Raw genomic sequence first — 25,836 nt, 5'->3', positions numbered from 1 at the left:
CATTATATTTTGGTAACATGTCAACATCACTGTTAACTTTTAACGACAGGTGAACAAAACAAAATTTTAAATATGATTTAAAAGAAAATAATTGGACAACCAAAATAAAACTGCGAGGATAATTTGGTGATTAAATATGTAGTTTACCTTAATATAAAGAAGACATTATTAAAAAAATCGTATTATAAATATAGAACAAAAACAGGGAGGATAGTAGCAAATAGAACCCTTTGTACTTTTGGGCTCATTGGAGTAGCAAAGGTCTATTATTGATTGAAAGTTTTAACGGCAAAGCCCAGTCTTCAAATGTATTTGGTGTTGCAAAAAATAATTCATCTCATTGAAGTTTTCCTCTTTTTCTCATTAATTGTAATTTTAATAGTAAAATAGATGATTTTTTTATTTTATTTTATTTTGGGTAAAGAATGACTAAACAAACCTAAGTAAGCAGTCCCACTATTCATTCCATCTTCCTGCAGTACTGTCGGTACCAACACAAGAGGATCTGGAAAGTTCACACATTCGTAAATCTGTCTGTCCGCTACCGTGGCCATACAGTCGTCCACTTGATTTCCATTGCAATAAACATGCTGGAACCTCACCACCCAATCATGTTTTAACAGTTGAACAGTATGTGCCACCAGAGTTATTCGAACTTTAGCTGATCTTATCGCCGCCAGTGACTCCAAGCTATTCATGGCCAGCCATGCACGTAAATCCATCCCTATAAAGTCCTGTAATCGCTCTTGCTTCACTACTGCAGTCCTAACTGTAAACAAGAAGGATTCGCACCTGCAGTGGACTGATAAGAAGAAATTCAAGAACATATGTGGTCGACTTCTCAAAATTCCTCGGAATTTGCTCAGTGCTTGAAGCGAAGTTGTGGGGAATTCTCGACGAATTGCAACAAGCGTGGCGCATAGGGTAGGAAAAAGTTATATTGGAAAACGGTAACCTGGAGGTAGTGAGGATGATCAATAACAGGCAGCTGTAGGGCTCACATTTACTCTCCTCGATCGCATATTCGAAATGCTGATAGACCGTGGCCTGTGTCATTCAAGTTCGTCCCCCGAAAAGGAAATCTGATCGCTGACAGGATGGCAAATTTTGCGAAAGGGACTGTAAAGTGTACATGGACCCTCTGGAGAGATAATAGCCTTGATGCAAATAGAATTAATGCCGTTGGGCAATCATAATTGTAATTGACACTCGTTTCTAATGAAAATATATATCACAAAGGCCCATCTTCAATGTTGGTGGCAATTTTAAAGCTTATTTCTTTGTTTTTAATATAGACTCATTTGACTAATGATTTTTTCAAATGAATTTTCGTATAAGAGTTCATTTGATCCATGATTAATCAAGGGCTTCCATGATATTTTCAAACAATAGACGGGCCTATTTTATATACAAGTCTAAATATATACCTCAGAATATGATTCCTTTTCTTTCGCCTTCACCTTTGAAACAAATTATCTGCAGAGAATGGAGAAATATAACGCAATATATAATTGAAGTTTGGCTTCTCGTTGCAGTTATAATGTTCTGTTTTTCCCCTCTTCTTAGTTTAGTTCCTCTACCGGGAACTAGGTATCTCACTAATGTATTCATTTTATGCCTCAAGTGAAGCGAAAACGTGAGATGGTGCAACATATCAGCAAGTATTTGGCAACTCAGATCCCAAATCAGTCTTCCTTTTTCTCAGATTCTTCAATAGCAGCCAATCTTCTACAAGGGGAGGATGTGAATAGTGATACGCCGAGTACCAAGGATCGGTATTCATAGCCGACAGATTTTCTTCCTGAAAACCAAAGACGTCAAAAATAACCCAACTTCAGTATCCTAATAGTATAGCATACTATGAGTACTTTATTCCGGACTTTTTATCAAAGCTACGGCAGACGTATGATGTCAGTTAGTAGAGCCATGTATGTGGGCAATCATAACAAAAAGTGAAATTCACGGAACTCAAGAATGAGAAAGTAGAATTTCGACAATTGATGAAAGAATGACTAATGAATCATATGTCCTACTAACTTATTATTACTAGAAATGATTGGCATGAAGATAAGAAGAATCAAGCAGAGATTATAAGTTAAATCACTAGAAATAACCTGCAGTTTAACTAGACCAGCACGCAAAGAAGCTCCATAGCCGAGCTTTTTGGAGAACGCATCAGCCTGCGCAAATAAATACAGTAGATTAATTTCAATTTACAGAAGATCAATAGAAGGGAGAGAGAGAAACTAGATCCCAAAACCAGTATTCACTACAACAAGTTACCTGAAATTCAAATGATCTGCTTACAAGATTGAAACCAAAGCTTACAACGTGTTGGATTGGTATTATAGTATGCTGCAAATACGAAAAGGTCAGAGAAAATGGTCAACAGCTCTAAGGCAACGATTCATTTTCCTTCAATAATAAAGCAATAATCATTACCTTTCAATCTTATTCACATGAAACAAATTAAACGTTGTTAGAGCTTTAGTTATGCTTATCAAATAAATCCCACTATTTGACTAGGTATTTCAACCGACAGTACATTGTTTCAATATTCTAGTACCTGAAATAGGATGAGACCAACTAGTACTGGTTGTGTATCAAACCCAAAACTTTGGAAAGATCAGTCGAGTTCCTGACCAGAGTATAACCTCCGAATTGCAAAAATGTAAGAATCTGCATTTGAGAGGAGGAAGAAGAAAAAACATAACCAACAACTCAAGATAAATGTATGGCGCTAGGCACTACCCACTGAACAAGAAAATGGGAGTACCACTTCAAATTGAATATGATGAACCAGCATACCACATGATGAAGCCACAAATAAAGCATGTTCTAAACGTTAAGCAAATATATTTTTGCAGCTTGCAGCTCAATATCTCTATGTTCTTTCTTGTATCTATTAGTTCCAGAGTGGGCATGGGATCATCTCACTAGATGGGCACCATCATAAGGTCTGACTGGTTCAACCTCAGCTATACAATTACATCAAATCAAAGAGTACATGGTATAATTTTCTAGGAAAACAAAGAATAATTTTCTAACAGAAAATTACCATCATCAAATCAATCATGTTTAATGACACCCTGCTGTCCCACTATACAATTACATAAACAATGTACTATAAGATAGTCATAAGATCGAGCTCATTAATCCAAATAATGGTTAAAACAGTGTATGGGGTGTTTTTTTCTTTGTTTTTCAAGAGAACATCAGTATACCTGCATAGCAATAAAGGAGTACATGGTATGGTTAAGTTTCCAGTGCCCCAATTCATGAGCAATAACAGCTACAATTTCCTCATCATTTTTGCACTGCCAAAAAACAAAGAAAACATGAGACTTTGCTTCGTTAAGTGGAAAGAAAATTGAAAAGATGGAAAATATATATTTCTTTCCATTGATATGCTTGGCAGGAAAGATGGAAAAATTGAAAGAAAAAAACTTTCTTTGCATTCATTGCTTATTAGAGTTGACAAATGAGAGGAAAGAAAATAAAACTTTGAAAAAATAATTTTGAACTAACTGACATCTCTCTCACATTTTCTCTCCTTTTATCATTCCAATTTGGAATGATATGGTTTTACACTTGATGATGGAAAAGATAGTACCTCTCATTTCTTTCCTCTCACCTTTCTTCCTACCAAGCATACTCAAATTTATTTCATTCCACTTTCCACTCGCTCCGTCCATCTGTCCATTTTTCCAGGTTAAAATGAGTTATTTATCATGACAATAAGGAGATTATTTATCATTCTATGCAACTCTTTCAGGTTAAAATGAGTTATCAAATGAAACCAAATGTTATGAAGTTGCAATAATATAGCAATCAGTTATTTGCTGATATAGAAAGAATCTACTAGCATGGGTGTTAAGAGTATTAAAATAACTCAAAGTCTCCTGAGATTGCTGAAATAAGGTCGAGAAATGAAAAGAGATTAATCTGGAGCGTGGACTGCAGATTAAAAGACAAGATTCAATTCACTTTACACTACTACATGAAGATAATCACTCGGAATTGCTTCAACAGAAATCATCATCTGTTGGTTTCAAATCAAGACTTGAATATTCTGGCGGAGACCCGTTGCCCGACATTGAAGAAAATGATCAAGGCACACAGGCAAAAACATTGACACATCAAATGAGTAAAAAAAAGACATTGATAAGTTGCAATTATTACTAAAGAAAAGATAGTACAAGCATAAGATGACAACAAAATTTTATTTATTATTAAATCCATACCTGCTGAATCAATGTATCATAAAGGACAATTCGCTTGTTCTTAAAGAATCCATACATATAGGCCTGCATGATGTCAAAAGATGAATCATAAATGTGATGCAAAGGCACTTCAGCAACTAGTCTCAATGTGACTGAACTACCAATAATCGCAACTTGAAACAGAAATAAGTCTCCCCAATGTCATTCACCACATTAACCAATTCATCATAATATTCCTACTGTACATACAGCAATGAATCTTTAAACTAATAGATGAATTCCTAAATGATGGAATACAAAATGGAATAAAATGCAAGATTCAATAGTTAAACATAAAAGGGTGTAAAGAAAAAAATCCAGATTCCAGAGAGAACCAACAGTTGTACAATCAACAGCTCAATCCTTACATTGCTATGGCTGATCTTGTGGATCCATCAACAACAAACAGCTTCTTTAAAGGAAAATTAAGGGAGGAAGCAAGGTTCTCAATCTTAAGCCTTAGATCTCCTTCTGGAAGCTATTTCTCACAGCATCACACCAGACCAAAACAAAATCATACTCGTAAAATATTATAAAGAAGGGGGTGCTTGACTGAAACTAAGGTGCTGATGTAGAAATACTCACAGGGGTGAACTTGTTAAAAGTGGGGCTATCAGAACAGGGTAAATTGTCATCATCACCAGTGAAAGGACAAACATAAATGCCCAAAGATATATAGCAAGGTATGGCCCTCCTTTCTACAATCGCAAAAATTAAGTCAACATAATGCAAGAAATGGCATAAAGAAAAAAGACTGGAGAGTAAATAAAAGCTTCTTGTTAAGCTAACAATCGTCCAATTATAATACACTAATATCTCCGACAGATCAAATGCCACAAACGTAAAAAATTACCTGTACGATCACAATAATAGCAGAAACAATGGGTGGGCCAAGAACGATAGAAAGACACATTCCTTTGATAAGTCCCTAAAGAATAACCATATTGTTTGCTGAAAAACATGAGGAAATAGTTAGGACAGGAAGATAAGTGTAATCTTAACAACTAACATTCCAAACAATGTGAACAAGAAAATAAACAGCGTAGGGAAGAGATTTAGCAATTCGGATACAAACTTTGTTGAATCCATGGCGAGCCTCAATCACAAAAGTTGAATAGAGAGAAAAGGGTAGATCAGTGATCTGCAAAATAAGAATCACAAGATAAATGGTCAAGGCTATTGATCAGGTTAATAGAGGCATACCCATGAATTTAGTAGTTGCAACTATTCAAACTAATAATGTAACAAAGGATCCAGGAAACAAAGGAAATATAATAAATTCACCTGTGACCATATCATAACACCAGCCAAAATGCTAGGGTGTGCAGTATTTCATTCTCTGCGTCTAGACCAACTAATGGCAAGAAATTTCCTGATTTCTGCAGTCAAAATATAGAATCAAATACAAGAAGAATGAAAATAACAAAGGTTGAACAAACTATGTAAACAACTAATTTCTCACCCAAACCAAGGCAATATGCCAAAGAACAAATTGAAGCGTCCATCAAGATTGTGAAAACTCATGAACAAAGTGAAGTGGCTGAAATTTAGAGATGCAGCACTTGTAACGTCAAATCAAGTTAAAAGGAAGTTTGATCTTCCCCTAATGATATTAAATCATGTAAATGATCAATAGAAACAACAAAACTAACCACTTATCAGACTATAGGCTCGAGACTTTTCAAATTTTCTTGGCTGATCACTCCTTCCAATGTTTCGGAGAGTTGGCAATTTGAGGGCAGCATGTTGCCGCATATCCAGGTAAGTTTCAAATAAGTAATAGTATCATAAAACCTGTAAACAATAAAGGTTAGCTGGGGAGAAAAGGAGAAGAGAAGTTGACAACTCTAAATGTCATAACAATGCATACAAGCCAAATATCTTAAAAGCATAAATATTTGATTCATCAACAAGTCTTCAAATTTATGCCATATACTTCTCACAACAATACCTTAACAAATGAAGAATTCAAAACCAAGCAGTTTCCATTGCAAAGAAATGCTATAAATGAAATATGAAGAAATTGAAAAGCTTCATCTTACAAACATTGGATCCCTTAACCAAAAGGTTCTATTCAGTTCAACCATAAGTTTCTGGCAACAAGATGTGCCTAAAGACTCAAATTATCCTTCATATACGTTACTGGGTCCTTTTTCAACCAACAGGAAGACGCAGTAAAGAAATATACAAATAAAATGAGCATATGACAGAACAGCTATAGACACATGATGTCTCTAGAAACAAGACACGATAAGGAACTTAAAACATAAAATGCCTCAAAATGGCATAAATACAAGCAACAAATTTCGATTCTTCATAGAAATGCTTCTAGGTCATAATAGTGCAGTTACTGATGACCTGCACGCTACGTAGTTGATCAACCTGTGTCCCTTTCCATTAATAACTAAACATACCATTTACCAAAAATATTAACATAATTTAACTCATTTCTTCATATTTTCTGTCTTTATATTATCTAAAAGAAATAACTCGAGAGATACTTAAAGTCTAAATTCAAAATCTATCAAAACAAGAAAACTAATCTATTAAAAAAATTGAAAAAAAAATAGAGTGCTTCACAGTTCATTTCATGAAAACACGAGAAATTTATAAATAGGAAAACAAAAAGAAACAAAAAAATGTAAAATGAGTAATCATATTTGAACAATTAAAATCCAAAGCACAAATCTTTTAAAGAATAATTTTATACCATGAGAAATGGAGAAAAATGAACAAGTTTTTAAGAAAGAGAATTAAGAATAATCTGGAAAGCAAAGAGATAGATTCGAGCTGAGAAAATAATAAAGAAAGGAAGACCATACAAACAACAGCTTCCATATACGGAAACTCCATGCTGATGTCGTATCGGTGAATAATGCAGTCCGGAGAGCGATGGAAGGATTTCTGCTGCCAGTCTTCGTCTTTTCGATATAAGTGAATGTCTGAACGGGACGGGTTTTAAAACCCGCGTACCCGACTATCATTATCCATTTGTGATGGAGTAGAGACAATTAAAAAACAGGTTTAATGGTATCTAAGGCCCTCAAACTTTTCTAAACAAATTAAAGTGACCTCTAAATATTTTTTACACTCAATGTGGCCCTTAAATTGAGAAAAAAAATCAATTTGACCCATTGACCAAAAAAATCAAAGCTGATCATTACAATGTTGATGTGTGATTCACGATGATGATGTGGCGATCATGATATATAATATGTCTTAACCAAAAGGTTCTATTCAGTTCAACCATAAGTTTCTGGCAACAAGATGTGCCTAAAGACTCAAAATTATCCTTCATATACGTTACTGGGGTCTTTTATCAACCAACAGGAAGACGAGCAGTAAAGAATATATACAAATAAAAGAGCATATGACAGAACAGCTATAGGCACATGATTGTCTCTAGAAACAAGACCGATAAGGAACTTAAAACATAAAATGCCTCAAAATGGCATAAATACAAGCAACAAATTTCGATTCTTTCATAGAAAATGCTTCTAGGTCATAATAGTGCAGTTACTGATGACCTGCACGCTACGTAGTTGATCAACCTGTGTCCCTTTCATTATAACTAAACTACCATTTACCAAAAATATTAACATAATTTAACTCATTTCTTCATATTTTCTGTCTTTTATATTATCTAAAAGAAATAACTCGAGAGATACTTAAAGTCTAAATTCAAAATCTATAATTTCCAATCCCTAGCAATCAAGCAGAAAATTCACTGATATGCATGGATGCTAATCAAACAAGAAAACTAATCTATTAAAAAAATTGAAAAAAAAATAGAGTGCTTCCAGTTCATTTCATTAAAACACGAGAAATTTATAAATAGGAAACAAAAAAAACAAAAAAATGTAAAATGAGTAATCATATTTGAACAATTAAAATCCAAAGCACAAATCTTTTTAAAGAATAATTTATACCATGAGAAATGGAGAAAATGAACAAGTTTTAAGAAAGAGAATTAAGATAAATCTGGAAAGCGAAGAGATAGATTCGAGCTGAGAAAATAATAAAGAAAGGAAGACCATACAAACAACAGCTTCCATACGGAAACTCCATGCTGATGTCGTATCGGTGAATAATGCAGTCCGGAGAGCGATGGAAGGATTTCTGCTGCCAGTCTCGTCTTTTCGATATATATTGTGAATGTCTGAACGGGACGGGTTTTAAAACCCGCGTACCCGACTATCATTATCCATTTGTGATGGAGTAGAGACAATTAAAAAAACAGGTTTAATGGTATCTAAGGCCCTCAAACTTTTCTAAACAAATTAAAGTGACCTCTAAATATTTTTACACTCAATGTGGCCCTTAAATTGAGAAAAAAAATCAATTTGACCCATTGACCAAAAAAAAATCAAAAGCTGATCATTACAATGTTGATGTGTGATTCACGATGTTGAAGTGGTGATTCACGATGATGATGTGGCGATTCACGATATATAATATGTGGTAGAGGGAATAAATGTTTATGATCGAGTTCGATGATCAAATTGTTTTTTTCATATTAATACTAAATAATTAATACATTAAATAATTTAAAAACATAATAAAAATATTAATAAATAAGTGATCAAATTAAAAATAGAATAATTTATATTACTTCTTTTTGAATACTTCAATTATGTTTATCCACAAACTCATACGTAATACTTTTGGAACCATCAAACTGTATATGTTGTTTTCTTTAAAGATCTTAAGTTCGAATAATTGCATTTATATGGTGTTTATTAATGGTTAGAAAGAATAAATACTACTTTAAATAATCCAAACTATTAATAAAATAACTCTCGAAAAGAAATCATCAAGTGCCCTTAATAGTTAAGGAGAGTTTTGTTCTCCCTAAAAATTATAAGTTCGAGCAGTTAAGTCAGGATGTGGATTATCAAAAATAACAAAAATTATATATAATATTATCTTATAATAACACTATAAATTAAAAGGAGATTTACAAATAAATACATAATAGAGAAGAAGGGTGGTGTACCTTTTGCCTCTTGACTTTTTTTCTTCTTCAATTTAACTTATTATTTGTTTTGATTTATTTTAATCTCTAATTCTCTTATAATAAAATTATTAATAATTATATTTTTTTAACTCAGTTATTAATAATTATATTTAATTTTGTATTGGGTTAATATTGAAATATAAATCTTAATATCTAGGTATTTATTTAATTTATAAATAAATTTAATTATTATTTTAACATTATACAAAACTAATAAGAAAAAACAAATTATATATTAAATCAAAGTTACGAATTAAATTGCAGCTCAAAATTAAAATTACAAATCGTGTTACAGTTTCGAATAAAAATTAAAGATCAAATTAAAAAAAAGATATAAGAAAAATCAGAAGTCAAATTTGCGGGCCACAAGTACATTAACCACTAGGAAGAAGAAAGACCGAGCTTTTCTTGTTCCAAAGTTTGACACTCATCTTTGAAATACAAAGCACAAAGTTAATCCAAGATTCGAATCCAGAAAAAGCATGTCGATTGAGCCAAGCTCAGGGACCGGGGATCTCAGCATCAAAGGTATATCAAATCATGGTGGACGCTACGTTCAGTACAAAGTATGGTAGCCTCTTCGAAGTTCCCACAAAATCGTCCCTCCTATTCGCCCCATCGGCCGTGGTGCTTATGGTATTGTCTGGTAGTATTTTCTTTCCTTCAAAGTTCTTATTTTGATTGTCTTCTTGTTTGTTTCATGATATTGGTCTGTCTTAATCTTGACGTTCTACTTGACAATTTTACAAGAATTTATGAGGTATATGATTATGTTGTATCTATTGATTTTATTAAGATGTTTACATGTTTTGATGTGTTAGATCGATTTTTTTTTGTCTTAATTCAAGTGTAGTATAACCATACTTTCCATGATGAATTATTGATTTGACCATATAGCTTTCAGAGTGGGCTCTCATTAGCATCTTTAGCCCCATTGAAGTGAATGGCTCCAGGCCAAACTAGCTTGCAAGAAAGTGACCACTCTGTTTAATAGGCTTACTGGTCTATATGTTACTAATAATGTGAAGCTATGTGATTTGTGTTCCCCCCCCCCCCATTTTTGTTAGTGCTGCTGTGAATTCAGAAACACGAGAGGAGGTTGCTATCAAGAAAATCGGTTATGCATTTGATAACCGGATTGATGCCAAAAGGACATTGCGAGAGATCAAGCTTCTTCGTCACCTGGATCATGAGAATGTAAGTTTCTGTTATCTCAATAGTTCACATTTTCACCTCTTAGATGGACATTTAATATTGTTGTTAGTCCCCTTGCTGCTGTTTTTGTAAACAATCAGGAAATGAAACAGTCCCTTTCTTTTCATCGTGTAAGGCTTCGACCATGCTTAAAATGGAGACATTAACAATATCTACAATTACTCTAATTTGTTAAATTATAGGTATTTGGGGGTAACCTTTCCGTCTATTAAGTTCCTGAGGAAGATCATCTTTACACCCTAGTAACTTTAACCATTAAGAAAGGGCCAACCTTATGATGTTGTGCATAACCTTTACTATTTTTGCATGCTAGAACTCAGGATCTAACCAGGCTTTTCCTTCATCTGGTAAGAGAGGTTGCTATCAATCCTTATATTCTTCAATGAAATGGTAATCTACAAATGCCTAGTGAAAAACTAAATAATTTTCCTACTAGATATATAATTTTGAGTTAGTTTCTTACTTTTAGGCTTAGGTATAGCGTTCCTGTGCTTTGTAAAAATCTGCATTTCAATGATGATTTGAGTAACCTGCTAAAGTAGTTAATCCTGATTGTGGCATTCTAGTTTAACTGGGTTTATTTGTCTTCAGGTTATTGCCATCAAGGACATCATACTGCCTCCACAGAGGGAGAATTTTAATGATGTTTACATCATTTATGAACTGATGGACACTGATCTTCATCAAATCATACGATCCAATCAATCATTGACAGATGATCATTGTCGGGTTGGTATCAATTACTTCCGCCCGTTTAACATATGTTCGGATATTCCTCCCGTTTCTTGTCACATTTAGTTAGGAACATAGTATGATTCTAGTTGAGTAGCATAGAAGCTGGAAATATCGTTGATTATGAGGTGCTATTCTTGCAGTACTTTCTATATCAGGTTCTACGAGGTCTCAAATATGTACATTCATCAAATGTTCTGCATAGGGATTTAAAGCCTAACAACTTATTTCTGAACTCAAATTGTGACCTTAAAATTGGAGATTTTGGGCTTGCAAGGACGACATCTGAAACTGATTTCATGACAGAATGTGTAGTTACTCGTTGGTACCGGGCACCAGAATTGCTTCTTTAATTGTTCTGAATACACTTCCGCAATTGATATTTGGTCTGTGGGTTGCATACTTGGTGAAATCATGAGTAGACGACCCCTTTTCCCTGGCAAAGACTATGTGGATCAGCTGAGGCTCATCACAGAGGTATGGTGTCTAGATTTTTGTCACAGGAAACTACCTGGAAACCCTTTAGATGTTCCTTTAAACCGTACTGTACCTCATATTCTGGAGATCGTTTAATTGCATCCTACCATGTCGATTGCTATAAGTTTGACCCTTTGATTGTGACTCCCTGATGTATTTTGCTGTCTCGGTAGTGCATAACCTTGAGTTCTAAAGAGGAGATCATCCATTGGTTTGGGACTTGCTTTTAACCTCATCTATCATCCATCTTTACATCTACTTAGCTATTTTTAATTCTTTAAATTTGATAATGACTCTACGTTCAAATGTCATCTTGACGTGCTTGTTCGTTTAATGGTGCTAGTATTTCATGAACAATCATGTCCTAAGAAATGCTGACGATACTGTTCCTATCTCCCAAAACTGAACACAGTTTTTCCTCTATATTGATGGAAAGTTCAAGTATGGTGAGCTGTAAATAATTTATTTTTCCTTGGAGTAGTTTATAGGTTCTCCTAATGATTCCTGCCTTGGGTTCCTTCGAAGCGACAATGCCCGAAGATACGTTAGACAGCTTCCTCAATGCCCAAGGCAAAATTTCTCTGCTAGATTCCCTAACATGTCACCTGGTGCTATTGATTGACCCCATAGGCGCATTGCATTACAGGTAAAGCTCTTGTTCTAGACAGTAGCCACAAACTTGTTATGTTGTGCTTAACTTTTGATCAAGCATTGAAAATGATCCTTATCCGGAACCGAATTCGCTTACAAGTATTTATTGTTTGTTGCAGTGAATGAAGCTCTCTGTCACCCCTACTTGGCGCCACTTCATGACATCGATGAGAGCCTATTTGCCCTACTCCTTTCAGTTTTGGTTTTGAGCAACCATCTTTTACTGAAGAAAATATCAAGGAGCCCATCTATAGACAATCTGTAAGATTCAACTCGGACAATGTATTAAGGATTATGCATTTGTAATAAAAGTCTCAGCTTTTATAATAAATTACTCTTAAAACAGGATTACAGTTTATTCAGCTACATTTGCTACACTGCATTTTCTCAAACATGATCGCCAACTCCGAATCCGATACATCCCCACGGCACTACATCAACAAGCACTTAAGAAATGGAAGTCATTACTATACTAATGACATGGTATAGTACAAATGGTCCCGGGGTTTTGTTTTGTTGAGTTTCCCGTCTATTAAAATTAAAAAATGGTCCCTCGACTCTAGGACATTACTTAGTTAAATCCCTTGACTATTAAAGTCATAAAATGGTCACTCAACTATTCATATGTTTCAGATTCGTCATTTCTGTTAAAAGATTTATGGCAGTTTGAGCTGAATGTTAACATGTTGACTGTTATATGATAAAATTTGATCTCAAAATCTTAAACAACTATCATATCTCAATCAACAGATTAATGTTCAGTTCAAATTGTCATCAATTTTTTAACGAAAAATATGAGTTTAAAACATATGAATAGTCGAGTGACCATTTTGTAACTTTTAATAGTCGATGGACTCAACAAAGAAACGCCCTATAGTCGATACCATTTTATAATTTTTAATAGTCGAAAGACTCAATAAAGTAGCACCTTGATAGACCATTTGTGTACTTTACCCAAATCAAATATTGTTTCCATACGTGTAAGGGTAAACTACATGTTTAGTACGTAAACTATTATTTTTGTTCTGATTTGGTACCTAAACTTTCATACTTTTCAAAAACATATTTAATGTTTACTTTTTGATTAGTTTCGGTACCTTGTTGTTAAAAAGCTTAAAGGAACTATTGTACTGACACTTTATTATGGGTAAATTACATCATTCATACTCACTATCTTCTCACTCTTATTTTGGTCATTAAAATTTATTTTTTAATTTAATTACTTAACTTTCAAATTAGTCTTAATTTATCCACTCTAACTCTCAAATTTATTTTTTTTTCTTTAAATTATATATGAATAAAATAATAAAAATTATTAATAAAATAAATTAGAGTGGTTAAAACATAAGCAATTTGAAAGTTGAATAGTTAAATTGAATTTTTTTTAAATTTTAGTGACTAAAATAAGAGTGAGAAGATAGTTGAGTGGTTAATTATGTAATTTACCCTACTTATAAAAAGCAGTGTACACCGGTTCATATTCCGAAGAAGAATAAAAAAACCATAAATATGGTAGTTCTTTGGATTGTTGGTGTGCAAAAAGAGTTGTACAATCATATTGAATCTTATCAGTTTCAGATGGTGAGTGATCATTGGTTTTGAAACCAATAGTTGGAAAGGCCGAATGATTTAGTCTTGGGAAGATTTTATGGGTTTCTACTTTCTATCAACATTTGAAAGGGCTATGATCCACTATAGGTTTAATTATAAGCTGTTCGACACCCATAACCCTATTTCACTATAGTTTTAATTGGACAACTCAAATGAAATAAATTGACAACGTCTTTTTGGAAAACAGCTAAGAAAAAGCAGGTCCCGATCAATAATTTGGCAACACAAGTCGGTACATACAGGATGATTACAAAGCAACAGTAGAGACATGTCCAATCAAGAAGCAGAAATTAAACGATTGAAGTTTAAGAGAGGGGCCGAAGAGTAGACGAAAACCACCAAAAAGTGACATTGCGATGGAGGAAAATCCAAATGAAGATCAAAAGCAAATGGGAAAACCCACGTTGTGTGATGGAACCTAATTGCATGCACGAGAGGGATAGGAGACATGGGAAAACATTTTCAGTTGGGTCCCCTTTGCATGTTGCTTGCAATTATGCTCAACCACTTCAATAAGGGAAAAACTATCTATTCTTTTTCTTTTCCCCCTCAATATATGTATATATATAATAATACATGTTAGATAAAGTTTGATGTATTTGCATTTATGTTGTTTACCATCATATATTATATTAAAAAATTATTAAAAAGAATGTCAATAATTAAAGTTATTTAAAAAAAAATAAAGGCACAGTTATGAAATTATCCCACATTTGTATAAACGGACATTTTACCTTTTATTTTAATTTTTTGAAATATTTTATCCTTCAACGATTCAATTGTCAAAACAAATTAGGTTAGATAAAAATCACTACTTGAATAACTTTCAACTCATGTTACATGATATTTTACATATATTCAATTAATAATGTGACATGTGTCGTGTCACCCAAAATAATATGATATTTTCTATGTTACTAAATATCATATGACATGTCACATCATCTCAATGATGACATAACATTTGTCATTTCCCTCAAATTAATTATGTGATATATGTAACATCATTACATGACATGTGACAAGTCATTAATTGAACACATGTAAAAATATGTCAATAATATGAATAGTTTGTTAGAAAGATAATTTTATTATTATACCAAACTTTAAAGAAAAATAAAAATTCATATAATTAATAGTAATTCTTCGCCTCCACTGAATTTCTCAAAATATGCATGAATTCCATGTATGTAGTGATTGAAACTAGACGAAAATTCGAGATCCTATGAGATATGGAAAATTTCATCCATAATTCAACATGTTATGTTATCAATCAACGTGATAAGCATATGATCATTATTAATTGTACTCTTCAACAACATGTTATGTTATCAATCAACGTGATAAGCATATGATCATTATTAATTGTACTCTTCAATGAAAAATATATATCAACAACTATACAAATGAAGGGTTTAAATATATAGATATGTATTTTATTTTAAATTGATATTTAAAAGTTTTTTACTCATAAAATGGTATATGAACTATATACATTCTCTTAAATTGATATCTAAATATTTTTTTCTTTCAAGTTTATATATAGAGGAGAATCTAAAATATAACTTGTTAATGTAAGACTAAAAAAGACAGATATCAGTTGCAAACGAAAATATTATCAAAAGCGTAATTTTTTATGTTAGACATATTAATATTTACAGTTATGATCGAAATTATTATAAATTGTATAACTTATTCTATTGTAAATTCTAACTACTGCAATATAACATTCCCGATTACAACGAATAATGTTATAAATCTATATAACTCTTTAGGTTAATAAGGATAATATTTATGTTAAAAATCGCCTTAAATTAGTTGCTACACAACAAAACCGCTCTATATATAGACTTCAATTTCATCCATTATTTTGATACTTTCATTAAAAATGTTAATTTTTTATATCATGACAATATAAGATTGTACCAAGTGCCAATTATTTAAATAATAATAATTTTAAAAATACATTAAAAATACTAAAAAAAATAAAATTAAAGTTTAAATATCAATCTGAGAAAATATACATCTAATTCAAGAATCAATAAAATTCTTTAGATATCAATTTAAAAAATATATTTAATCCATATATCAAATATATATTTAAACACAAATAAAATAACCAAGGATTTTGATCAGGAATGGATCAAGAGGTGCTGAGAGTACGGTCGTCCCTTGAAAATTTTAAATTTATGTATAACTGTGTTTTTTTATATTTTAAATTGATTATCTTATTTCAAACTCATAAATATTTAATTTTATACCTTTAAAATTTTAATATAACTTATAAATTGGTATCTTTTAAGGTAAAATGTTGTTTTGGTTAGGATGACAATAGGGGTGGGAGGTATTGGGGCCATGGATGTCCGGTCCAGACCAAGTACGCAGCAAGGTCAAGTCTTGGTAAATGCCTCACCCATCACTTTCCAAAGGACGATCTCCTAATTCACCCACCATACCTTGTTGGTTGCTCAGGGTTCCTCTTACCCATCATCTCTTCTCTTTATACTATGATTAAAATACAATGAAATAAGTCTACATTGCTCTTATTCAATGAAAATAACATTGCCTTATTGGAGGTGAAAATAACATTACTCTATTCAATGGAAATAACTAAGCAAAATATGGAAATAATATAAACATAACTAAAAAAAGTACGAATCACAAAAATACCATGAAAGATACATTAAACAAAATACAAATACACAATTATTAAAAAGAGATTAAAAATGAAATAAGTCTACATTACTCTTATTCAACATTTACTTTAGCACGAACCCCGGTGACATCGGTGATAAAGGAATTGGTGTAATTCTTTGAAATACTGGGTTCGAATATTGGTAATGCCAGTGATACGAACGTTTAATGTCAAATAATTTAAAGTTATCTTTGAGCATATACTACTTATGCTTATTTCATATTAAAAAAACATTTACCTTAGGATTGAGCAAAACAAACCACAAACCATAATTTTTTTTAGAGGTGAAAATAATGTGGTCAATGAGGCATGTTTTTCCTTCTTTTTGTTCATAATCAAGAAACATAGGACATGAAATTAAGCTATACACGTTACCTAGAAATAAATAATTATATATATATATATGTTTAGTGGGGGCCATGTTAATAATTATCTTCAACTTTTCATTATTTTATTACATGACTGATTAGAGTATTATTTTATCATAAAAACACGAATCACTTAATTAAAATAACAAGCATCTAGATTTCACTAAATCATTTTGTTTAATTAATAAAACATCCGGATTTCAACTTTCACTCACTTTTTTTAATAAACACTTGAATACTTTATTTAATAATTAAAATTGTTTAAATTTATTTATTTTTTCTAAACCCGGACAATTAGACAAGGGATTATATGATTTCATGAAGAAAAAATCGGTCAATAGAGATAAGCTTTACTCAAATTCAGAACCAAATTGGACATCAATCAATCCTTCGTGCATCAATTGACATTTAAAGGACTAACTTGTATTACCAATAAAATATATAGGCTTTAGTGCCAGTAAATGGAACATTTAAGCATTAAAAGAGTAATTTACCACTTTTTAAAGTTTTTTTATTGATTAATTTGAAGAAACTACAATGTAATATCTATTTAAAAATTACTCTTAACATCTTAACATTGAACGTACATACTCCTGATATCTATGGTATTCGAATCTATATCCTAAAAAATAACAACATTTTTTATTATTAAGCTAGAATTCCATATTGATTGAAAAAAATAAAGTACCTAAATGAGAAATAAATATAATTTGAGGACTTTTCTATATTAAGCTAAAAGTAACCAAACGTAGAATCGAAGAGTGAAAAAATGTCCTTAAAAATAATTAAGAGGGTGAGGGGCGAAGACAATGATTAGTGATGTGCAAGGACAGAATTAATTATTGCTTTCACTGCTTTTGAATTAATTAATGTTAATAGAGAGTGAAAGCTAAGCTCCGTATTTAAGACTAAACTAATCATAATGTTTAATTAATGCCTTTAAGCGGTCCATTTAATAATTAATACTTTATTATTCATTAAAATAAAGGCTGTCCTCACTGTTATTCCCCCCAACTAACACCGTTGAAATATGTTACTTTATTATGAGGTAATTTTATTTTTATTAATTTAGAGTGATTATAAGTATTAATTTGTTATAAAAAATTAATTATTTGATAATGAACGTTTAAATATCTTATAGAGTATAATCGATGCTTGATCCTGAGACCTCCAAAGATAATAACTCTCTTTAACCACCGAAAACGTTTGGTTTATGCGATAACTTTTTTAATAATTATGAACAGTAATGGATGTATAATTAAACAATCTAATGAATCTTGATACATTATAAAAGTAATTGCTCTTTAATATGATCATTATTATCTAAATATCATTCAAGTTACATATTACTTTACCTAAATTTTATTTATTTATGAATAAAAACCATTTATTATATAAAAATCTTTTATTATTTATTGAAATTTGTTCGAAGTTGAATTAATATTCCCTTTTAACACACGTTAAAACGTGCTTCATTTTTATTTAATATTCTCTTTCCTTCTCTATTTTTATGATCGGCTGTCGGAATAAGTTTTAGTATTGGTTGTGATCGTCAATATTCATTATTATCTTTATTTTATTATGGTGTTTTTATTTTCTTATTCTTAATAATTATGTCTTTTTTGCACATATTATTCTCCTTTTATCATACGTTTTTCTATGTCTCTATTACACGTTTTTATCTGACACATTTCGTTTGTTTGGTTGTTATTTCGTTTATTTTTTAAATGTTAGATTTGACATTGTTATGACTGATTAAGATGACGTTTTATTTATTATCACGATGATCTTCACTGCTTTGGACCATTGGATTGAATTTAATATGCGATTTGTTTTTGTGGATAGTATTTTCACATCGCTTGATTCTGATTTGTCGTATGTCGGTGGTATTTCAATAGCTCGAGTATTGCTGAGCGACTCGAAAACTCGCGAGCTTAAAATTTCAAGTTCGACTCGAACTCAAAATCCTGAATTGAAACTCGTGAGTAGCTCGAAAAGGCTCGAAAAGAATAAAAAAGATCTTAAACTTAACTCGATTGAAGCCTCAAACTCGAACATGAACCTTAAATACATGAAAATATTACAGTATTTAAAAAAATCAATCCATAAATATTAATATTATTAATAAATTTATTTTTTTAAAAATAAAATCTTAATATATTATATTTTCTAGCTGCACGAGTTTTTCGAGTCGAATATCGAGTAGCTCGTTTCGGCTCGTTAAGAACTCGAGTCGAGCTCGAGCTTGAGTCGAGTCCATTTGATCCGAATATTATCGAACCTTGATCGAGTCAATCTCGAGTTGCTCGCGATCTGTCTCGTCTCATTTACACTCATAGTAAAAATTGATGTTTTAGGTCATTGACTACTCAAATTCAATTTTAATCTTATATAATTTTATTATGATGCCCTCAAACAAATAATTTTATTAGGATTTAAACAAATAATATATAATTATTATTCGAATTATCTTTACCATTTACTTTAATTTTAATTTTATTAAATAAAAATTATATTTTGATATATATAATAATTCCTTCTTATATTAACATGTTCAAATATATATTATTATAATTGCAGTTCTACATTATTCTTTGTTTTTAACCACTTCTATATTATACTTGTAACTTAAAAACATACATAATTATATAGAGTTAATTATATTATATGTCCTCAAGGTATAATGTTCATTTTAATTAGTCATTACACTTTTAAATGTTTCAATTTCATCCCTAAATTATAATTATCATTCTATATTTGTTCTCAAACTTTTGAACAGTTCAATTTCATCCACAAACTATGATCATCATTCTAAGTTGGTCTCCACAAATTTTTGAACATTCAAATTTCATTCCAAAATATATGTATATACTAATCACATTCCTTGTTAGTAAAATCGTTAGGCGAAGTTATATTATTATGTCTAAAAAAATAAAATTTAAGTTAAACTATGGTTGAAATTAATTACATATTTGGATGGATTTGGGATGAAATTTAATATTCAAAAGTTTGTATAGACATTTTTCGTCTGGGATAGTATAATATATTTGTATATTATATTATATATTATATATCTATATATAGTATATTATATTATATATTATAATATATATTATAAAATATATATTAGTGTTATATTTATATTATAAATATGGTATATTATATGGTATATTATACTCTATTATATATATATTATTTATTATATCATGTTATTAGTATTTATTTATTTATTAATATTATTTTCGGTTTTTAGGTCCAACCGGGTCCAAAGTAGAAACTAACGATTGCCGTCAATGGCGTGTGGTCTCCAAACACCGACAAGGTCGCCACTACGCGCTAAAACGAAGCATTCCAAACCAAAAATCAAAGTAAAATCCAGAGTCCCCGTCATTTTCGGTCAACACAAACCCAAACAACGGAAAACGGGAGAAACAACCCCCGGAAGAGCCTCTGTCGAGGGATTATATATACCCTGCAAAATAAAGAAAAAGTATAAAGAAGACCAAAAAATCGAGCAAAACAATGTTCATTCGAGTTACTCACCAAGCAAAGAAAATCATTAAAAAGAGAGTGAAAAAAATTAGCTTTGTGTCGTCGGAGAAGCGAAGATCATCAGAGAGCCGAAGAGTCACAATCGGTAAAGATAAAAAAATCGAAACTTTGAGCGTAGATCTACGTTTTTCGGGGCTTTTTTATCATATTTTGGCCTCGGATTCGGAATCACGGGGTTGGGAGGAACATTTTGGTAAATTTGATTTTTTTGGTGGAAAGTCATCGGAGGGTGGCTGGGTTTCGACCATATTAGTGAGAGAGTGAGAGAGAGAAGGGAGAATGTGAAAGATGAGAAATGAGAGAAATAATTATTTTGGGTTTAAAGGGCTATTTATAGGGGGATTATTGTGCAATTAATATATTTAAATTATTTACTCAATCCTTACAATTTGATGCGTAATTCATTTTGGTCACCTATTGTAAATTAGCCCTAGAACTTTAAATCAAGTCAATTTTGTCCCTATTATATTTTCATATTTATGCAATTTAACCCCTAACCTCTTTAATATTTCTTACGGCTCTTTTTTTTGCATCGATTTAATCCATAAACTTCAATTTGTTCCAATTTGATCCCTTAAGTTTTATTTATTTCCTTTATTTTATTATTTTAACATTTAACATTTTATTTATTTATTTGAAAAAATAACATATTCTTTGTTTTTTTCTTAATTTTTAATTTTAATTTTATATCTTTTATAATTTAACATTTATTTATTTTAGTTCTTTTAAAAATTTGATATTTTCCTTTTCATTTCATTTTTTTATTTTATTTTATCTTTTAATATTTTTATTATTATTTCATTTTTTTATCTAACCTTTTTTGTTTACTATATATATATATATATATTTTACAATCTAGCATTCTTTGACTTCTTTTTTTAGAGGTAATTTCAATAGATCAAAGGTAAGTAATTCGACAAGTCTTTAAATTTAAATTTTTATTTTCACAATTAAGACAACTGATAAATTAAAATGGTACCGAAAGGGCAGTTCAATAGTGCAAATCTTCATTGTCTGTAATCGACTCCCAAATCCGACATATTTATGGTAAAACACAGATCAGATAAGATGGTGTCCAATCAACCTAAATATTTTTAAATGATCGGTGGCGACTCTAATGTGTTTTATTTAAGTCGAATCACAATTTTGGGCCCACCCGAAAGACGATTACGACAGTTTGGTGACTAATTTAGAAAAAAGGTCATAGTTTATGAATAAAATTAGGATGTTCAAAAGTTTACAGATTAATTTAGAATCACAGTAGTAGTTTGAGTATGAAATTAGAATATTAAAAAAATTAAAGACCAATTTAAAATGAGAATTATAATTTTGGGATATGATGCAATTAACTCATAATTATATATAAATTGAATTTTGAATTAGGCGGACCCACACTTCCACTTCTCTCCGTGTTCCAGTTTCCATTTTAATAATGTGTTGGAAGACTACCACCAAACGGCAGCGTTCCTTAACTCCTAATTTCAACATCACTAGCCAATCAAAATTTGTGGACTAATGTCACAGTCAGTGACTGGATCACTCGCACCTTAGTATGTAGTATAAATGATTAAAGTAGTATGAACTCCATACAAAACCCATAGCTAGCTTCAGCCTAGCTTCCTTCCTCTCTTCTATCTATAAATGCAAAAACAAAGCCTTTTTCTTCATTCAATTTAGTTTCCATTGCTGTTGATATAAGTCTTTTGTAAATCCGACTTTCATGGGGTTTCCAGTTGGTTACACCGAAGTTTTCTTGCCAAAACTCTTTCTTCACACACTTTCCTTTCTGGGTCTCATCCGAAACCTGATTTTCACGCTTTTTAACTCCCTCGGCCTTTCCGACTTCCTCGAAACAGACCCCGTCTGGCCGGATGACCATACCCGAACATCGCCGGAGAATCCCCCCATATCGGCTCTCTTGATCCGGGAAATCCTTCCCGTTATAAAGTTCGAGGAGCTTATCATCGTGGGGGACCCACCGGAGAGCTGTGCCGTTTGCTTGTACGAGTTTGAAGGAGGGGAAGAGATCAGGTGGTTGAGGAACTGTAGGCACGTTTTCCATAGGGCGTGTTTGGACCGTTGGATGGACCATGACCAGAAAACGTGTCCGCTTTGTAGAACGCCGTTGGTGCCTGATGAGTTGCAGGACGAGTTCAATCAACGACTCTGGCTGCTTCTGGTGTCGCTGATTTATACGGCGACTAAGGTTCGGTTCCGGGATTGTAGATTCTTTAATAGCTGGCAAAGAGGAGTGCTCTTTTCTATTACCCTGGATATTGTTTTTCTTTATTTATGGGTAACGAGCCTATGAAAATTGTACATATCACATCACAATTTGGTGCATAACCAATAAAAATGAAAAATTCCGCCTACAATCTTACCGTTTGAATGTTACATTTATGCTTTGTCTGCTGTAATTATCTCCATAATGCAAAATTAGCGAGGTTGAATTTCAATTTTTTTATACGGAAAGAAAGTCCTAGAACGAAAGAAAGATTTTTTGTTGTTAAGGACTCGGGATTAGTGAACGCGGATTGAGTTTTAAACAGGTGATGACGCATTGCAACATTTTGGCTGAATTCTTAGCTTAGTCTCATAAAAAGCTTTAAGGATATAAACTACCAAATTTAATGGTTGTTGTGAGCATGAAATTGATGCAAGTCTCCCTTGAATTTGATATCAAACCACAAATCTAGTGCAGGCATTATATGTAGGACCTTTGGCAGTGATGAAGTGTTGATCAACTGCAGGGTTTATGGTATTCTGAGGACGATGATTTATATGTTAAGAAGAGTAATAATTTGAGTGAGTTAGATGCTGCATGCAGATGCAGTAATGGCGGAAGTCGGCCAGCAGTGCATTCATTATTTTTTTGGGGGGGTGTCTAAACTATAAGTTTAGCAATTAAACTAATACTTTTGTTCCGTTATGCAAGACGTTTAGTTTAAGTTTTATTTTAAGTTTAAGTTTCATTTTTATATATAGTTTAACATTTTTAAACTTTTAGCAGAATTACTGACCTCACACCATAAAAGAATATCATGCATTAATAAAAAAAATCACATCATTAATTTTATTAAGTTTTTAACGACAGTATCAAAATAAAATTTAAACTAAACGTTAAACAGTTTTGAAAAAAAATCAAGTTTAAGTATTATAATGGAAAAAATAACAAGTACTAAAGGTGTAGTTTACCCTATTTGTTTTGGGATTGTCATTGCCTGGTTGGGTTCTGTGCTGGAGCCATCTTTTTCTCAGGTACTGTTTAATAGCCTAAAAGGGTTAAATCCCAATCGGACTATAAACACGTTTGGGCCTAAATCGCAAATGCAGTTTGGATATTAAGCCCAATATTCGTAATTTTGAACAAAGATTTTCCTCTCGCCACATCACCCAAAGAATAACTGAAAAAGATAAAAGCAAACGGAAATTACAAGAACCGCCCTCCTCCATTGGTCCACTCACGGGCCAAAAAACCCAAAAGCGGCCACCAATGAAACTAAATTTGTTGAGCTTAAAAACCCTAAAAAAACACACAACTGCCATAAAAATAAGACAATTTCAAAATAGTTATACACAAAAGAGAAAATACAAAAAAAGAACCCCGACCTTTTGTTTTTCCCCTCTTCACAGTAGGGACTTCAACGATCTTGCTTTGATGGGCTTTCTCATTCGTTTCTTGCCACTCCATCCTCGTCATCCTCCTCCTCCTCATCGACATAATCGAATTCTTCGTTATCATCGATCTGTGAAGAAGAAGACGGGCCGAATTGTTTTGGGCAATGATGACGCTTCCCTCCCTGATTCCCTTTACCGCCGCCGCGTCTCTTTTTACCCCACGACGGCCCAAACTCAGAATAATAGTAAAATTCATACGGATTCGATGCTGATGACGGGCCTTTCCTGGATGCTCGAGCTCGTTCTCGGCGGCTCCTGGTGGGTTGATTGTTGTAATTCTCTGTATTCCTGCCTGGTTTCATATTATTCCCACTATCGCTGCTGTTGTTGTAGTTGCAGGATTTCAGCAGACCTGGCTCTTGATTGGGTTCCATATCCTCTTCTTCTTCGCATTGGTTCTCAAACCCAAACTGCTTGTCTGTTTTAATCTCACTGTTATCGTCATTATCATCGATAACCATGCCTCCCACTTTCATAATTGCTTCCTCTTTACTCCCCGCCATTGTATCTACGCTGCGTTTCGAGTAATGACGCAACGCTTTTTAAGTAACACAAACTGAGTTTTCATTTTCAATAACTCGACAACCCCATTCAAGGCATCAACAAAATTTATTTATTTCTTGGATAATTATTCGACCGTTAACTAAAAACCATAATGCAATACCACGGTTCAAATTGCTAAAGAGGGGGTCGAATCAAATAATGTAAATTACCTCTCAACAGCACCGATAGAATCGCCAATGCTCCCATTTCCATTAAAGATATCTTCGTATTCGAACTGAATTATTTCAAAAAAGAAAACAGAAAACTAAGCTAGAAAATATATAAAACCCCCCGAATCAGCAAATAATACACGAAAACGAAGAAGATCCTCTAACCTAAATCGGGTATTTCGAAGGAAAAAAACATACGATAATGAGGGAATTTAGGGTTTTGTTAAAACCCTAAATGGGAAAACCCTAAAAGAAGGGATAAATGAGGGCAAGCGGAGACAATGGCGAAGGAGGGGAAAAAAGCAGATCTGCCATAGTAAACAAACAAGGAAAATAAAGGTAGCAAGAAGTGTTACCTGGTGATGAAGATACGGTTCTTGAGGTAAAGGAATCACATCCCATGTTGACTGGTTGAGCCGGCAAACGTGAACACTCTCAGGCACCCTTGAACCTTGCGGGTATATCAGCGACGACGATAGCTTCTTGTTCTTTCGAATTCTCATAATCTTATTAGGTATCTGTTAAAATCCCAAGAGAACCGAATAAAAGAAAAAGATGAGAAAATTAGCAAAATGGTGGAAGTGAAGACAAAGAGACAACGAGAGAAGGGAAATATCAAACGAAACTGAAGCGGGGAAAAGGAAAGAAAAAGAAAAATATAGAAAAGGGCAGTGTTTATTTATCCTTTCTATGGTGGGTTTTATTTAGTGTGCAGATCTCACAGTTGTGTATAATAAGGGTTTTCCTTTTCCTTTTAAATTTTCTCGACCTTTTCGATTTGTTGTTGTATTCACCATTTTGTCCTTTCTTTCCTTATTTGCCAAAATGAATTCTTTTTTTTAAATAGCCAAAATGAATTCGGAAT

General features: G+C 32.3%; 1 protein-coding gene and 3 pseudogenes across 1 annotated transcript; 2 read left to right on the top strand and 2 right to left on the bottom strand.

Moving 5' to 3' along the window:
• Window positions 1-1,477: 1,477 nt before the first annotated feature.
• Window positions 1,478-5,767, bottom strand: LOC120161070 (annotated as a pseudogene).
• A 3,951-nt stretch (window positions 5,768-9,718) lies between these two features.
• Window positions 9,719-12,595, top strand: LOC120161245 (annotated as a pseudogene).
• Window positions 12,596-22,186: 9,591 nt separating this feature from the next.
• LOC120161247 lies at window positions 22,187-22,800 on the top strand (annotated as a pseudogene).
• Window positions 22,801-24,132: 1,332 nt separating this feature from the next.
• On the bottom strand, window positions 24,133-25,655 carry LOC120161246. The gene is made up of 3 exons (XM_039171510.1): window positions 25,328-25,655; window positions 24,972-25,036; window positions 24,133-24,771 (listed from the first exon to the last, which is right to left on the bottom strand). The coding sequence occupies exons 1-3, from the start codon at window positions 25,472-25,474 to the stop codon at window positions 24,249-24,251; spliced, it is 735 nt and encodes a 244-aa protein (XP_039027441.1). The 5' UTR covers window positions 25,475-25,655; the 3' UTR covers window positions 24,133-24,248.
• Between the last annotated feature and the right edge of the window lie 181 nt (window positions 25,656-25,836).

Source organism: Hibiscus syriacus, unplaced genomic scaffold (genome assembly GCF_006381635.1).
Source record: "Hibiscus syriacus cultivar Baekdansim isolate YM2019G1 unplaced genomic scaffold, ASM638163v2 tig00111398_pilon, whole genome shotgun sequence".
NCBI classification, from domain to species: Eukaryota; Viridiplantae; Streptophyta; class Magnoliopsida; order Malvales; family Malvaceae; genus Hibiscus; species Hibiscus syriacus.
Note: the sequence above shows the minus strand (reverse complement) of the source record. Positions and strands in the feature narration are given on the sequence as shown.